The following is a 16,990-nucleotide window of genomic DNA, read 5'->3' as shown; positions in this document are numbered from 1 at the left end:
AATTTATGCGCGATTCTAAAAATAGGAAGTGAATTTTTTATGCGTGATTCTAATTGCACGTGAAACTAGATTAGCTTACCCGCCTATCTAATTAACAGTAGAAATTCTGGGATCCGCGATTGGATATAGAAAATAGAAATAATTTTTCTTGGGGTAAAGGAACAGATGACTCGATCGATTTCTATATTGATTATGATAGACGTGATAACTTGGACATCTGTTTCAAATACATATCCCATTTTTTGCATAATGAAAACAAAGAAAAATCACGCGTGACAATTTTTTTTAAAATAAAGTGCAGCAAAAGAGGAAAAAGAAAACAAAAGTGTATTTTTAAAATTATAGCTGTATATAAAAACAAGGGACAATAAAAACAAGAAAAATAAAGAAACAAAAAAACAAAGTATAAATAAGAAAAAGAAATAATAAAGAAGAAAGATAAAACAAAAGGAATAAAAAAGAAACTTAAAGAAGGTGTACGGTGGACTTGAACTTGCAACCTCGTGCACCCAACCCAACAGACTTTCGCTAGCCATGGGACCAATCAGTTCTTGCTATTCTATAACAGTTGTTACGTTATATGTATAAACTTCATATCGCAGATCGACTGAGACATATAAATTCTCGGTCGACTGAGTACGAGCAAATCCGTTGTTTTTAAGGTCGAGCCGGTTTGCCGCCGGCGTCCCCAAACGCCTCCCCAAACCAAATTTTACAAATATTGCAAATTGAAACAAGTACATTATTTGATAAGTTTTGAATCACATTTCAAACAAATTTAATTAAATTCAAGCAAATAAATAAGAAAAACTAGACGTTTCCTCGGAGCAAGCAAACGGAGGGATACCGTGCATTTCTGAATTGATGTGAAACCGAGTGTGCCGACGGCGTCCCTCTTCAATTTAAAGTAATCGTCGTACTCCTGGAGGTACTCGGCGATCTTCAAAGAAAGCTTCCGAGACATTCTGAATCGGCGCCGAAAGATCACATCGTTGTGCAATGGATCATCGGCAAAGTAGTCGGCGTACAGCATGCGGTAGCCTTCCATCCTTTGCCTGGCCTTGCTCTTGCGGCGGCCCTTCCTCGATCCTCCCTTCGCCGATGAGGGCAAGAAGCGACGAGACGATGAGTTAATGCTCCTGTTCGCCGTCGGAGGCAGCATCATCGGCAGCGGCGACTTCCTCGTTTTTTCGGCGGCAGCGACGACTGTCCCCTTCCCGGCAGCGAACACCTTGACGGCAAGAAGCGAGGAGGTGGCCGCTGGGTGGGCACCGACGCGGTGCTGGAACTGGCCGGCGGCGGACGTCGGAACTGGAACTGCGGCGGTAAAGGAAGATCTATGCGGCTGCAGGTTCGGGGGTGGAAGTTGCCGGTGAGAGGGGTGGTTCCGGCGGCGATTTGGGGTGGAAGTCGTCGATTCGGAGGCAGAAGTCGGCGATTCGGGGCAATTTCGGGCAAATAGTGTTTGTTTTTGGGGTTGTGCTGTTGACAGTGCTGGCCCGCGTGGTTTTGCGCCCCAGCCGGTGCCCCCGCTCGCTCCCCCGTGGGTTGGGTTCGGCCTGGAGGGGCTGATGAAAAAACAAATTGAAAATACCGGCTGGGTCGGATTTTAGACGCCGGCGACGCCAAACCCATTTAGCAGGCTTTTAAGGGGACCGGCTGGAGATGCTCTTAAAACCGGTGGAAAGGGTATTGGCGGAGAGGCCAAGGCCATGGCCTCTCCCGCCGGCCGGGTATCTTTCTGACGGCGGGCGCCTTGCATTGGACTAGAAGATCTCGTCGGTTGCGCGTCACAGTCGTGGGATCAGAAACCAGTCCCGTCAAATTTGACGTCCGCGATGTCATCTGTTTCGTTTCGTCCACCAACGTGCCCCACCCGTCAGTGCAGTGCACGCACAAAGCGGTGCGCTAGTCGGCCGCCGCGTGGCGCCGCCGTCCTTCCTTCCTTCTTTGCCCTGCCGTCGACATACCTTCGACCTGTACCACGACCAACGAACGGAGCCAAGCAGCAGGCGACAGGTCTCTCTCTTTCTCTCTCTCGCTCAGGTGCTCGCTCGTTGGGTTCTCTCCCTTCTCCCCACGTGCACGTATGGACCTGTTGTTTATTTCCCGTTTTCAAGTTGTTTCGGGCAGTAGTTTCATGCCACGTTTTTTGCCCCGTGGTTACAAATTTGTGTGCCGGGTTTGTCATGCTAGGTGTGATGGCAGCGAGCTCCATAGAAATAGATTATTCGGGAGTGGGTTGTGAAAGAGATATGCAGCGCAAAACGACATGGATGTGCTCAGAATGTTATCTCCTCCTTCCTTTTAAGAAAAAAGTAAATCTCGATTGGAATAGGCAGTCTCGGTCTCAAGTTATTCCTGGAATCCTGGTACTGAAAACACTAGTACACCGAAGTTGTTATAGAATTTTTTCGTAAATAAACAAACTGATGACTCATAATTTGGCCAAATATGAAACACGTCTAGAGAAACGGAGGACAAATGCAATTGTCGCTAATTAAATTTGGAGTGGATTTGGTTTAGGATCCGTTATCGGAACCGATTTGTTGAGTACTCCGTATTTCGGAACTGTCGGATAGATACAAAAGGACTGTTTTCTCCGGCGAATGGGTTTATGCACACGCATTCGCTAGATTTGAGGTGAAAAGGAACAGCACATATGGACGACGATGATCATTGATCAACACCGGAAGGAACCCAAATTACTCCAGGAAACACAAGCGAGGAGCCCTTAAAAGCAAAGGCACCGCGTCCCCTTTCCTTTCCCACATCCCCACTGTTTTATAGGCACAGCTTCTCTCTCCACCGCGAGATAGCCCAGACCAACGCGCTCCCTCAATTCGCGCAAGGACACCAGACCCCCGACCCGGCCCCCAGCCCCCAGCCCCAGCCGGCGGCGATGCCACCGACCACGCCCCAGCGCCGGAATCAGGACGAGGCGCCGCCGCGCGATTGGCGGGAGGAGGCCGTGTCCGCCGGCTCGCTGCGGCAGGTGGACCTGGACAGTGGCACCAACGGCTGGGCCCCGCCGCCGGGGGACCTGTTCCACCTGCGCGCCCGCGGCTACTTCTCCTCCTCCGGCGGAGGGGGCAGGCGGGCCAAGGCGCCGTCCTCCCCGGAGTGGCTCCTCCGCCCCGCCGGCGTCGACTGGCTCCGCTCCCACGCGCGGCTCGACCACGTGCTCGCCCGCGACGACAACCGCGTCGCCGCCGCCTTCCGCCGCGCGCGTCTCCGGAAGGATCCCAACGCCCACTTCCTCCTCGCCGTCAACCTCCAGGTCGCAACCCCACCCTCGACCCGATCGATCGCATCTATGGGGGAACAAACAAAACGATTTTTTTTCTTCTGGGGACTGCTTTTGAGACTCCGTGTTTGCCGTCCAGGTCCCCGGCCGGCCGGACGCGTACAGCTCCGTGTTCTACTTCGCGGCGGAGGCGCCCATCGCGCCGGACTCGCTGCTCGGGCGCTTCGTCTACGGCGACGACGCCTACCGCAACTCCCGCTTCAAGATCGTGAACCGCATCGTCAAGGGGCCCTGGCTTGTCCGCGCCACCGTCGGCAACTACGGGGCCTGCCTCCTCGGCCGCGCGCTCACCTGCCGCTACCACAAAGGCGACGACTACCTCGAGATCGACATCGACATCGGCAGCTCGGCGATCGCCAGCGCCATCCTGCATCTGGCACTGGGCGCCGTCACGTCCGTGACCATCGACATGGGTTTCCTTGTCGAGTCACAGTCCGAGGAGGAGCTGCCTGAGAAGCTCTTCGGCGCTGTGCGCATCGCGCAGATGGAGATGAGTTCGGCTAAGTACGTGGAGACGGCGGCTGATGAGGCGGCGCCTGAGACGGCCGGCAAGGCCGGGGCTGGGTTCAGGGTTGGCTCAGCCAAGGTTGCGAACGATAGCCGCCATCAGGAACGCGCTAGTGGCAAGGTCAGCAGGTCAATGAGCTGCCAGGAACGCCTGGGTGGAGGTTAGGACCCAAACTCCTCCTACCAGTTTCTTCATCATAGCACTGTTAGATACTTCAATGCTGTTAATTTGACCAACTCTATTCTATATGACGATCAAGCATGAACTTTCTGAACTTTTGATAGAATAGACGATGCATCCGTTCAGTGTCACCATGTGTCGCTGGATAATAATTCCATGATTATTTATCCAAGTTGAACGTTCTTTAGCATAGCTAAGCCTTTACAAGAGCATGACGGTGATGGGCATTGCTGCTTCAAGTTTTCAACGGACTAGTATTTCCTTCAGAATAATGCTTGATGTGTTTGGCTTGGGATATCATTCTTTTTCAATGTTGAGTCTGCAAGTTTCTTTACTGATTAATTAATCGATTTACTGTTTGGACAAGAGGGGCCATTCCTCTTTGTCATTGCGTGTGGACTGTGCTCTAGGATCTGTTGCTGTAGGCTATTTACAGTCATTGGAGAAAACCAAGGAGCAGTTTGCCTGATTCGCTTATTTAACGAGGTCCAAGATTGTGATACCTGGTGATTGTAGAAAGTTGTCGCGAGATTAATCTCGTGCTTGGTATGCGTGGTGGAAGAGGTTTATTTGGCCGCTTCCGCCATTTTCTTCTACGAGTTAAGGATCTTGAAAGGTCGTCTGGTGCCTCTCGCAATACACCTTTGCATATTCCTCTCTCCTTTACCCTTGTGGTATCTAGAGTAATGTTGCATGCTCTACAGTAGATGGAATCTTGGGAGCTGAGGTTGGGGAATGGAGTGTGTTTGTTACGCTGAAGTAATATAAATGGGTGAACAGAAAAGTTATACCGTATCCCCACATTGACAATTGGGAGTAATTCAGGAGACTTGATGGCGCTTATTGTTCCTGTGTCACTGTAATTTCTATTAACTATTTACCTGGTTATTATCATAGATCATAGACTAGTTGTCATAGATCATAGATGTACCCAATTGGCGTTCCCTGTTGTGGTCCAGATCGGCCATGATCGGTGTCTTGAAAAGCATATTGAATTCCCTTGGAAGTGTCCTCTTCATTGCTCCTTTTCCTTGCGCGTTTAGCTGTTTAGTTGCTTGTGTGGGAGACACGGGCATGTGTGTACTCTACATGATCAGGATGCTATTTAGGTGGATTGCTGATCCAACTTTTGTCCTGGATTGATTGTCTGATAGGTACTACAAGTTGTTTAGGTGGACATTGTAGAGCATATAATGCTGTTCTGGCAAGGAACAGCTATATCCTTGGTTTCTTGGCCGAACAATCATAAATTCTTTGGAGATTCACCCTTTTAGACAAGAAAACAGGGTGTCTCGTAGTACCTTCATTTGCTTAAATGCGAAGTATTATTTCTACCATGTACCTGAAGAGTGAGAAAAGTGAGCGCCTTTATACGCATCAGTTCATTATCTCCCTCATTTGCTTGCTTAGATGTTTGTTAACCTACCTTCAAGCAAGACAAAAATTTGTTATTTGTTCCATCTGTATAGAACCATCAGAACTTATATATAACCTTGTTCTCCAAGATTTAAGATAATGACAGTACCAACTGTCTTAGAAACACAACAATGTTACATTGCTGTTGACTAAAGCTTAACATTTCAATTCGTGCTTTTCAGGAAAACAGAAGTGAAAAACAGCGACCGTGACATATAAATCTTCAGTCAGAGAATGAATCTTGGGTTGGAAAAATATGCCGAGAACCGGAGGAGGAACAGGCCCGGGATACATAAAAGAGAAAGCCTGGCTAGCTGCTGTTGCCACAAATGCTCGTCCCTTCATAATGTGATCAGAGCTCAGACCTGATCGATGCCAATACTAGTAGATTAGTAGCTTAACATGAGTTGTTATTCCAAAAAGAAAGTAGTTAACGTGAGTGCTGTTTTAACGACGATACCCCCCGGCTTCCCTCTGAAATCTTACACGAGTGAAGTCCATGATGAATGCCAGAAATCTCAAATCTGTATCTGCTTCGTCCCCCTGTGAATGAATCCTTTACGGCCAGAGCAGTACTACGGCGTGTATTTGCGTTTGTCCGGTGCGAGTTCTTTCTTCCTCAGCAGCTTTTGATCTGGTAGTCTGCGTAGGAAACGTCACGAGGCAAGGAAAGCATATAATCCTGACTCTGTAAAAGGGCCCGGAGAGATGTGACGCAGCTTTGCACGGCGTCCGTGGTTACCGTCGGGATCATCAAAGGTGAATCGAATCCCAGAGGAGAGCATGCAGTCATTCTGTTGTTGCCATTTGTCAACCTACTCGTCTGCTGGTTCTGTACGCGACTTGAAGATGGATAGCGATGTTAGTAAAGGTGCGGATCGACGCTGGCTGGGGAGATTCACGTTCCGTTAAAGTCGTGACAGGTCGGCAGTTTTATATGTTTAGATCTGAATCGCCGATCGTGTCCAGCGGAGAATACTGCTACTCCCCATCATAATAAATGTCTCGGACTTGTACTAAATTAATATAAAATCTGAAATATTTATTATGGATCGGACGAAGTACTATACTGTAGTATAGGGTTTAAAACCCAGTGTTTTGCCTAATTGCCTCCTTCGGGCACTGCTACACTGCAATGCTCGTGCGCCGACGAAGGTTTAGCCAACAGAAAACACTAACTTGTTGGCTCTGTAGCCGTGTCGCGGAGGCCGCCGTGCGCCCGCGCGTGCCACGTAAAAGCATGACTTGCCGTGAGAAGTGCCGGTGGATTTGCCGCTCGGCGGACGGGCGACGTTTGACGTAGCAGATCCCAATCTCCACCTATGTGCGAGGTGCCGACGGCGCCGTGACAGAGTACCGATTGACGGGTGACACGGGAAGCGAAGGCGAATCGAACGGTGCGCTGTGCAGTGGACTGTGTGGAGTACGCCGGGAAAGGTAGTGCCAAAGATGCCCGAGTTCGCGCGGACAAGCGCGCGCGATTGGGAGTACGTGCGGTCTGCGCTTGCACTCGGGACAAAATTGCCTCTTGCACGTTGCCACGCATGGTTTTATTGTGAGCATCCAATCGGACTTGGCCTCGTCTTTTCACTGCCTGGGAAGTGTGCAGGGCATTAGCGATGGAGGAGTAATTAATGTGGCTGGCTGCTCGTGCAGTGAAAGATGAGGGCAATTTCGACAGGCTAGGAGTAAATCCCTACAATCTCTGCGCCCGGCAGAATCCCCGCCTTCTCAGCGCTCCGAGGCTTTCATCGCGCGCCTTTCTGACATCCTAGGTCGGCTTGTCAGCGGCCGGGACGATTGGCGGTTCGGCTTGCACGCATCTTGACGATATGTTGCGCGTTTGGGTCGGTTTTGGGGGCACGTGGTGGGCTTCTTTGGCCTTTTGGGCGGCCGTCTCTCGCTTCTTCCTCTTTCTTTCTTCGCTTTTTCTCTTCGGAAGGGGCGGTCTCTCCCGATTCTTCGCTGCTCGCGGCTGCTGCCCCCGTTCGTGCAGCCGGTTTTGCCGCGCGCTGCTGCTTCCGCCGTTCTTTTCCTTCCATTCGCTGGTGGCCGCTGCAGGTTCGTTGGCCTTTCCGCCTCTCGGTGTTCGGGTGTGCACATACGCTGGGGGGTGGGCTGAGGCCGCTGCTCGCCGTGATTTCGGGGGACTGGTGGTTGTTGGATGGCGGCCAGCGTTTGCCCAGTCGATGGGTTTTCTTCTTCTTTGTGCTTTTGCCGGATGTGGCTCTGATCTAACTGCTCCGATTCAGGTTGTGCTTGTGGGATCTCTCCGTCTGTTGTCCTCGGCTTCGTCTGGCCGTGCCTCCCCCGTTGTTGGTTGTTGTTCATAATATTTATTCGACAATTTCATGATTGGATTGTTTCCCTATTTCTATTGGTGGTTTGCATTTCACTTGCAGTCTTTTAAATCATATAACTTGCAGTTTTTGCCTGCTTTATTGTACCCAATACATATAGCCTACGATAAGTGAGATGGCATGCATACCGGACAAAGACGTAGTTGACAGGTTCTTCCATGATGCAAAGAAAATTGCTGGATTCCACAAAAGTTGTTAATGCCTCAAGTGGATGACAGTTCACTGCAAATTGACGATGGTAATACAAATAACATGACAAGGTTTGCATGAACTTTTGTTGGTTCCTATCTGTGCCCCCTAGATTCCAGTTTTATGTGCGGTGTTGATTCCATAGCTTGATTTTAATTTCAGGTCTCTCTGTTTGAACTGTGCTATTCACTTATTCAGTTATGCAAAACCTGCAATTAAGGTACATATATGGCTGTAAAACAAGTTATGTTAGTCATTTTCCATTTAACTAAAGTTTGTTTATGTAAATTGCCTGTACCGGATCATTTTTCTGTTTATAGGATAGTGACAATGCCTACTTAATGTTTGTTCCTGTTTTGAGTCAGTTACTTTGTATGAACTATTTGCACATGTTTCTTTATGAATGCTGGTTTATTTTAGGATGTTGAATTTAATGAAAAAAAAATGGATGTCCTGTTGGATTTTAGATTTCATCGTTGCTCGCTTGACCTATGACTGAACTTTGCAATCGATGATGCAATATTGGAAGAAATAATTACTGACTGTTGGATACACCCAACGAGTGAGTAGATCTTACCATGCAAAATTTGCTCCCCCTAAGACTCGTGAAGTCGATGTAAGTGATTTATGTTTACATCATTATCATTGATTCAACCAGTTGAAGTGTTGCTTTCCAATCAGATAAGCTTGTACAATCCATGGAAAGGATGTGCGTTGTGAATGATGAGCTTTTTTTAAAAAAAAATAGTAGCATTATTTTGCCTAGGTTCAATCATTTTATGGTCTGTTTCTGCTTATAGATGCAAGTAAGTTTGTATACAAAGTTTAACCAACAACGGATCTCCTCTCTCATAGGAATTTGGATAAGCAGCAAGGACTAAACGACGATAACACCATACCGTTTGGAGTTTGGGCAGCTGAATAATCCACTTATTGTATCATGCGCATACGCTTCGCTGGGACGCAGTCCATCGGGTCCGCCCCTGCTGCGTCACACACTAGTTGCCGGCGGCGGTTGGACTTGGACTCCTTGATCGCTAGCAGCTTGTCGCAGATGATCCACGGAAAGCTCCAGAACTGCTTCTTCTCCGGCCGGCGGTGGTCCGGGTGGTATGTCACACGGTACCAGGCCGACGCCACCCTCGACGCCTCCTCCTCCGCCTTCAGGCAGCTATGAAACCAGCCCCGCACCTCCTCATGCAGGGCGTTGACCGAGTCGACGATCCGGTCCTTCATGTCAGAGTACCTCTTCCTGTCCTTCCTCAGGTACAGCAGCCTGTTCCGAATGTTGCCGGTCAGCATCTCGTCTTCATGCTCCGCGCCATCGTAGTTCATCAGGGTGGTCAGCTTCTCCACGTACAAGTCGTAGTGCTTATCTGCGTCTTCCAGGAATTCCTCAAAGCCAGGGACCTCAAGCTCACGATCGTACGTCGGGCTCGATTGAACTTGGGACGCGAGAGCATGTGAGCTCTCCATACGGCTCACAGCTGCTCGGTAGAGCTTGCCGAGAACACCAGTTGAGATATACATCGGTTTGTCCCATCGTTCCATGAAGTCAGGGAACTCCCTCGGTCTCAGTGATCGAGGCAATTCAGCTGGAGCTCCCGTCTTGGCGAAGTCGACTGCCATCGAATGCAGAGCAGCGAGCCGGAGGCACTCGGGGCTCCGAGCTTTCATCGGGTCACGGTCCGCATGTATCAGGTGAGCATTTGAGATAGCACCGAGCGAGTCACTTAGCATGTAATTGACAACGTGCTGCTGAATTTCCTGCAGTTGATCAGATGCCTTTCTAAGATTCCAGGTACAACTATCATAGAGGAAAATGCAGTTACTAGTCCAAGACACAACTTTGGACGGTTGATTGGTCATAGTAAAGAATTGTGAACCTAGCAAGGTTAGGGATTAACATTCCATGAAGACCAAAGCCAAGATTTGGCCAAAGGCCCAAAACACAATCAGGCACAACTTTTTTGTTGGGAGGCAGCAAAATTTGTCCTTTTTCTGAAAGGAGTACTCATATTTCTGAAGAACATTTAGTTGGTTCAGAGCATTGAAAATTTCTCGTTGGTTGCCATGCCATCCTGGCTCAGTCAGAAGTTAGCAACCAGTTCTGTTTGGTGTCACCCTATTAGGACCACATGTTTCGTGAAGTGTGTGCACTTGTCGCCCTAGTGCATTTTCTCAGTTTTTGGTATGCACAGACGTATTCTAGAAAGATGTGACGTCAACAACAATTATAGGATTGAAATGCTACCATTCGTAAAAATACTAATCTTTAGATGATATTTGCAACTATAGAAAACTGATATTGGTCAAATGGAATAATGCCTCGGTAAATTAGCAACAACAACCAAAAGGAAATAAAAATGAATAAGCAGTCAGGAACTTACCTCTAGTGTAACAACATGATCCATTATGCGTGGCCTTGCTGCAGTGTAGTCCATAGGTGTGTCAGCCTTCTCTGGAATCAGTCTGTCATCCCAAGTGACGAAATAGAGGTCACCATCCAAATCGCCCCCAGAGCATTCATTTGGATGAGGCCTAATTAACATAAATGATTAAAGTAAGGAGAATGCAAGCATTGACAATTTCAATCAAATGGATTAATTGAGATTTTAAAGATCGTCTTTCAGTTTAAGTATCATATATGACACACCTTTCGCCTCTTTGAGGGAAGACAACACAATCAACTAGCTTCGTAGCATGCAATTCAAGGTCACAGACAGCTTCAAGAACTCTGACATCACCAGGATGGAGACAGGGATTTTTTGATACTGCAACTTTTCCGACAAGAGTGACTGTTTTCCCATCATCTTTACAAAAATAAGGTTGTTCATTCTCTTTCTGCTCTTTGTTGTTCTTTGTAATTCTGATGTAAACTTGACCATATTTTAATATACCTGTCTCATCCAAACAACCAAGAAGAACACGGCCTTTTGGGACATGAATCTTAAATTTAGATCTTATGTCAGTCAACCTATTATCCTGATGGGCCTTAAGAATCATCAACAGGTATGGCTCGGAAATTGGTTTATAACCTTGTAGCAACATATCCGCTGCTGTCTTAGTTTCGGCACTGCCAATTTTCCCCAGGACCGACAGAGCAATTTCTTTGTTGGTTAGCATTTCATCTAATTCACACATATCATCTTGCTGCATTAACTCAAATACCTCATCTCTTATCCCCAAAGTTGAAAGGAGAGAGATAATTTCTCGATTCACGTGGCATGGCTGGGACTTGCTCCAACTTGTAATGTTAAGCATCCTGCAATCTGATTCAAATTTCCTCATACTAGGTCGCAGAGAAAGATTGCGATAGGAAGAAGGGTCAACAGCAATCACTCCTTTGTAGCCACCAAACCTTATTTCAAATGCTGAAGGAGGGTTCTTATGGTCTAGTCCAATTCGGTAGGCAATTTCTTTGGCAAATCTCACAGACATCTTCCCAATACCATCAGAAAATATGTATTTCATGTTATTAGTTATGACTTCAATATCTGGAATCTCTTCCACATCCTTTGGTCGGACTTCAACCGTTTGCCTGGACGAACTGAACAGCTGGCCCATTCTAGCCGCACACTTCGACACTGAACAAATTTCTTCAAAGTGTCCCATCCATCTTCTTATACCCTCTGCATTCAACGAATCATTAGAAGCAAACATCCAAACAGAACCTTCACGAAGTTGACTTGCAGAGAAGGCCAGGAATTTAAACTTCTTTGGGCCAATGATAAATCCTTCTTTAAGAATGGATAAAATGCGGTAATACAGGCCAGTTTTGAAGGGTTGAGAAAAGAACCCTTGTTCAATTCTAGCTGAGATTGCATTTACACTAAGCTTACTCCAGTCTTCATCAACAAAAGTAACTCTAACAAAATCTGAAGCATACTCAGAATGATGCTTGACCACATAATTTGAAGCTTCTTCCTGAGGTCCCAAGCAGTATATTTTTGACGGAGTAATGTGAATTCTGTAACACCTCATTAATTTTCCTTCACCTTCCCTCTTACTGGACAGCAAAGCATTCTGGGTTAGCTTTAGTTCAGACTCGATGAATTGCAAAGGTTCGTAGCATGTAGACTCTAACTTGCTCATTTTCTCGAAAATCTTCCTTGAAATATGAAGGGGTACTTGCTCAAGAAATGTAAACAGATTAGCATTTACATGTTTGGCAACAATCTTCCCCGTGTGAACAAGAGAGTTGAGTCGAAAAAGAACTTCATAAGATACTGAACAGCCATGCGGGCAGTCAACAAGGGGAACCACTTTGGAAGAGGGTCCAACAACATCCATCGAAGAAATGGCCATTTCCCCTAACACTCCCGAGAAAGGTAAGCCATTGAGAATATGCAGCATGGGTGCATCTTCATCCAGTTTTATGACAAGAGTGGAACACTTCCCAAAAGATTGGTTAGGTGTAAAATCAAGTGCTCTGACCCAGGTAAACTTGGCATCCTCCTTGCATGCATGTAAACGATCATCTGTAAACCTTGAATAAACTGCAGGCCCGGAGAATGCAGTGTGTATTCTTGGTGCATAAGTGAGCTGGAACAAACATTACAATTAGATGACATATATTTAGAAAAACTTCAGAAGCATATAAAAAACAAAAGGCTGTTGCATCTGATCAACAATATCTAAGAAATATAAAAATATTAACTTTAGAACACTACAGATAGTTAGATTGGAGGCGTATTATCTACTTTCGGACCAAACTCCTGAATAAATGTCCAGCACATACATCGGAAAAAAGAAGAAGGCACATCCAGTTCATTAACCCAACAGACTATGACATCAAAAACTGTTGTAGGTTATAACAAAAGCAAGAGTCATATTCATGTCCTGATAAGTCAAGATTCTGAGAACACAAAGTTTATTGAATCTAATCATGTCTAAATAAGCAAGCAATAATTTGGATTTAGGATATCATTTAATGAAACAAGGTTTACATTCTTACGCTCTAAATCTACCATAACTATAGTTTTACTGAAGTTTGAAAACAAACAACTGTAAATTAACTTTGGGCTCTACTTACATTGCACAAGTTTCTTTAGATGACCATACTACTGAGTTAAATCAAGGTAAGCACACCATGCATATCAGTTTCACTTTCTACATGGTCCTGTAGCTGTAACATGTAAACGCATCAACATTTACACTTTCTACATGGTCCTGTAGCTGCAACGCAATGAGGACATATGTTGTAGCAGCAGGGTTCTGAACTGAGGGAGATTAGAGGTACTTTAGGAAGCACTATTGTATTAAGAAATCCAGGAGTTTGTGCTGTGTTAGGAAAGGTCAAGGGCCTAAGCATCCAGTATATAAGAATGTCATGTATCCAAGAAAGGTTTAAGACAAGCAAGAAAGAACCAATCTAGTCTATGTGTATCTAGTTTCCCGCAGCAATCTGGCTATCTTCAGCATGGTAGTTATGAGCTGATCGCCATGGCTTCCAAAGTGCAAGACAAAAATCAGGGAAACCTCTTGGTTACAGCCATGAGCACTGATATTTGTGAGCAAAGTAGCAAATTGAGGATTGCTGCTTTTCGCCAAGATCTTCTGGGCATCATGAGTTTGTCACGAGTGCAAACCCTGGAGGAAGGAGAAGAACACGGGCAAGAAGTCACAGAGGAGGAGCAATAGGAGGCAGAGCCGGGGCAGCCAAACGTGGATGTGAAGTGTATGTGTCACGACTCGAAGTATCCATGCAGCCAAGTCTCTTCCAAATGGGGTAACCTAGGGCTGCAACCGTGGCCGCCGTCCTGTAGCTTGAGAACAAGATGCCTATCCTGGACGGTTGTAATGTTGTGGGCTAGCAGCAAGGAAACCAGGCCTAAGGGAGAACAGGGGTTCTATAGGCAGTAGTCTAATCTGTTAGGTGTTCACATTATGTTAGCAAAGATCAAGGACCTAAGCATCCACTACTTAAGGATGACATGTATCTTCAATCTAATACCTTCCTTAATATTCTATAATCTAGTCTGTCTGTTAATTCCCTGCAGCCATTCTGTCTGGCTATCTTCAGCACGGTAGCTACCCCGTTGCGAATCAAGGTTCACAATAACATCCCTAATGAACCACCTCAAGAGTCGAGACCCTCGAGTGATTGGCCCGACCACAAGAGCCCGTGCCAAACTACTTGAGCAACATGTGATCTTCTCCTAATTGAATCTCCTGCTGACCTACATATGAATGGGATGCTACTTGATGCATCAAGATTTTGTGTCTTTTAGGTTTGATGAAACAGATGAAGGAGAACAGTCCAGGAACCGGTGCGAATGATATGCCTATATCGGTTTCGGCCGATGGTTCCGCTCAACCTATAGTGGTTAATTCAATAACTCCCATTGAGAACAAACAGAGGGTCATGCAAAACCCAAGAATAGAAGAGAAGGCCAAGGGGTACAACTGGCATGTTCCATATGATTCAACCGTGCACACAGTTCCACAGCTCGCTCCACGGCAATCCAACAGCTCACCGGCAACAGTACCAGCAGCGGTCATGCCAGTGTACCAATGGTATCAGATCACACTGTCTCCTGGACAATACGACCGCCTCCAAGCCAAAATAGTAGCTCAACCAGACCAGCATCTGATGCACCGGTCAGACCAGTTCAACCTGTACTTCCACGTCGGTTGAACTGGTTAGACAACTCCTGAACAGTGAAAGTAGACTGACTTGGTTCAACTCGCTGTCTGGATGTGAGGAACTATATAAGGGGAACCAGCCCCCAAGTGCTAGGGAGACTTGTTCTAGAGATAAAGTTCAGAGCTTCTCCTTGTCCTTGGGGTTAGAGCTTCCCGGCTACCAACGTATTTGGATATACACCTCCACCTTAGGTCTTAATTTCCCTTGTTGAAAAGATTAAGATCTAGAAGTCCATCAAGTATTTTACTGGTGAATTCATTGGCAAAGGCTATCACATTTGTGTTTGTTAATGCCTTAATAGCAATTAATTCCTCAACTAAATTAAGCTATCTTTCTTCCTAGCATGAAGATCTAGCACCCGGCAACCTCCTGCAGTACAACGTCTGAGTCTGACTTGAAAAAGGGAAACTAGAAGTATCAGAATAACACGTGAGCAGCTCACCTGCAGCAAGATGGCGCTCGTCCCGTCCAGGCTGCACCGGAAGCAGTCCCTGATGTCCTCGAAGAGCACCTCAAGCTTGTACCTCTGGGAATCGTGAGTCAGGTACAGGTCCACGCGCCGCTTCCCCGGGATGACCTCCACGCGCACGCCGGCCAAGGTCTCGGCGATCTCGAGCTCGCGCTCGGCCACGCGGTTGCCTACCAAGAGGCGCGCGCCGGACGCGCGGAGGGAGGGCTCGGGCGCTCGGGGGAGGAGGTCAGCTGGTGCAGGGGAGACGGACAGGGGAGAGCCGAGGAAGCGGGGTAGGCGGCCGGAGGAGGCGAGTTCCGCGGCGAGGGTGGCGGTGGCAGCGGAATCGAACTGAACGGTCCCATGGCCTCGGCTTTGCCAGCCGCGGTGGGCGGCCACGATCTCGCATGCGAATGTGGCGCCGACTGCGGAGTCGAAGAAGGCGAGAATCTCGGCCGCGACGGCCAGGCGCGGGATGTTGGAGACCCGCACCGTGGCCGTGGAGATGGGCTCCGGCACCGCCGCCGCCATCGAGGTTGAGGGCGGCGCCAGCTGGCGTTTTACCGTTGTAGTTTGGGAAAATTAGCCCCAACACACCGTTGTTTTCCGCCCTCTCCCGGAACACACCGCCGGACTGTCCCGAAACGCACCGCCGGACCGTGTATTTCAGTATTTTTCGTTTTAGGCCAAGCGTTTTGCCAAACGACCACGAAACTGTAATGGTATCAGACAAAGGCACAATCCGACGGTGTGTTTCGACAAATGCTAGAAAACAACCGTTTCTTGAGAACTCTGGGAAGAGTCGGGATTTGGTCTCCTGAGATTTTGTGACTGTGTTTGCGGACCTCCAAGTCGGACTATGTATTGCTCTATTTATTACGGGGTGTTGTTTTTCTTTTTACGAAAAAACATGTGTTTGAGGACCTCCAAGAGAATTTCCGAGCTTTATTTTTTGGGGTTATTTTTTTCCTTGTTTTTTTAGAGAATTTCCAGCTAAAGCTTGGTGGCGGTATGTGGTAGCCACTCCTCTCCTTCCGCACACCTCACCGTTCATTGAACCATTTTTTTAAGTTAAATTGTAAGAGCTGCGCGATTGCAGTCCAATAGTATATAAATAAATAAAATTAATTGAAGAGGTAATTGCACCGGTAGCCCAAGAACTTGAGAGGTGGGAGCATTTTAGTCCAACAAGTTGCGAAGTGAGCAAAAGTAGTCCTAAAAGTTGAGATACAAATTGCTTAGAGGTCCAAACCAATCGGATGTTGACACGTGTCTTGTTTAGTTGGCCCAACAGTTTTTATTTTTTGTTGAAAACCCCTATGTGATCATTTAAAATACTGTGTTCGGTCGTGAGCTCCTCGTTGCCATCTCCAACCACCACGCATGCCACCTCCGACGAACACCACACATGCTCTGACCTGCCGGACGCGCTTGTCACCTTCATCGCCATGTCCGTGTCCTCCCCGCGTCTTGTTCTGGCCCCGTGCTCCGCAACTTCACCTCCCTCCTCAATCGTTGCGCGGCGCGCACCGATCTTGCCACGGGCCGCGCCGTCCACTCGCCGCCCGAGGTTTCTTTTTGCGAAATTTCCATGGATTGATCGATTTTTGTTGGGGATTATGAAGAGGTGATTAATTGTACAAATTGTTTCAGTCCGAGGGGCTTTTTGCGAAATTTCCAAGGGCTCCATGTTGCAGCCGCGTGTCCATTCGGACTAATTGGACTAAAATACTCCCGAATTTCAACTTCTAAGTCCAATTTTGCCCACTTTGCAACTTGTTGGACTAAAATGCTCCCACCTCTCAAGTTGTTGGGCTATTGGTGCGATTACCTCTTAATTAAATAAATGTTAAGAAAAGGTGAAATTAATCTAGTACAATGGGAAATTTGTGTTTTCTCTGCCTTATCCTTCTTGTGAAAGAGGTCATCT

General features: G+C 47.2%; 2 protein-coding genes and 2 long non-coding RNA genes across 5 annotated transcripts; 3 read left to right on the top strand and 1 right to left on the bottom strand.

Moving 5' to 3' along the window:
* The first annotated feature begins 2,754 nt into the window (after positions 1-2,754).
* On the top strand, positions 2,755-5,983 carry LOC100838270 (protein ENHANCED DISEASE RESISTANCE 2). The gene is made up of 3 exons (XM_003563440.4): positions 2,755-3,280; positions 3,387-3,975; positions 5,594-5,983. The coding sequence occupies exons 1-3, from the start codon at positions 2,903-2,905 to the stop codon at positions 5,605-5,607; spliced, it is 981 nt and encodes a 326-aa protein (XP_003563488.2). The 5' UTR covers positions 2,755-2,902; the 3' UTR covers positions 5,608-5,983.
* Positions 5,984-7,284: 1,301 nt separating this feature from the next.
* On the top strand, positions 7,285-8,952 carry LOC104581496. 2 transcript variants are annotated; one of them, XR_002962423.1, is made up of 4 exons: positions 7,285-7,472; positions 7,664-8,009; positions 8,123-8,180; positions 8,816-8,952. It is a non-coding gene; the product is annotated as an uncharacterized LOC104581496 (long non-coding RNA). The 2 variants fall into 2 exon arrangements; XR_729460.3 differs by having other exon boundaries at positions 7,664-8,031.
* On the bottom strand, positions 8,717-16,217 carry LOC100821561 (probable RNA-dependent RNA polymerase 2). The gene is made up of 4 exons (XM_003560462.4): positions 15,052-16,217; positions 10,617-12,505; positions 10,351-10,501; positions 8,717-9,727 (listed from the first exon to the last, which is right to left on the bottom strand). The coding sequence occupies exons 1-4, from the start codon at positions 15,589-15,591 to the stop codon at positions 8,891-8,893; spliced, it is 3,417 nt and encodes a 1,138-aa protein (XP_003560510.1). The 5' UTR covers positions 15,592-16,217; the 3' UTR covers positions 8,717-8,890.
* Positions 9,524-10,131, top strand: LOC112270097. Its single transcript, XR_002962424.1, has 2 exons — positions 9,524-9,661; positions 9,734-10,131. It is a non-coding gene; the product is annotated as an uncharacterized LOC112270097 (long non-coding RNA).
* Positions 16,218-16,990: the final 773 nt, after the last annotated feature.

This window comes from Brachypodium distachyon, chromosome 1 (genome assembly GCF_000005505.3).
Source record: "Brachypodium distachyon strain Bd21 chromosome 1, Brachypodium_distachyon_v3.0, whole genome shotgun sequence".
NCBI classification, from domain to species: Eukaryota; Viridiplantae; Streptophyta; class Magnoliopsida; order Poales; family Poaceae; genus Brachypodium; species Brachypodium distachyon.
Note: the sequence above shows the minus strand (reverse complement) of the source record. Positions and strands in the feature narration are given on the sequence as shown.

What these genes read in the sequence shown, in the direction of transcription:
- LOC100821561 (XM_003560462.4), bottom strand. Translation starts at nt 15,591, where the DNA reads ATGGCGGCGGCGGTGCCGGAGCCCATCTCCACGGCCACGGTGCGGGTC. An exon ending in TTCCCTCAAAGAGGCGAAAG is followed by an intron (nt 10,502 to 10,616) that starts GTGTGTCATATA and finishes TATGTTAATTAG; the next exon opens with GCCTCATCCAAATGAATGCT. An exon ending in ATCATGTTGTTACACTAGAG is followed by an intron (nt 9,728 to 10,350) that starts GTAAGTTCCTGA and finishes GATCAACTGCAG; the next exon opens with GAAATTCAGCAGCACGTTGT.
- LOC100838270 (XM_003563440.4), top strand. Translation starts at nt 2,903, where the DNA reads ATGCCACCGACCACGCCCCAGCGCCGGAATCAGGACGAGGCGCCGCCG. An exon ending in TCCTCGCCGTCAACCTCCAG is followed by an intron (nt 3,281 to 3,386) that starts GTCGCAACCCCA and finishes TTTGCCGTCCAG; the next exon opens with GTCCCCGGCCGGCCGGACGC.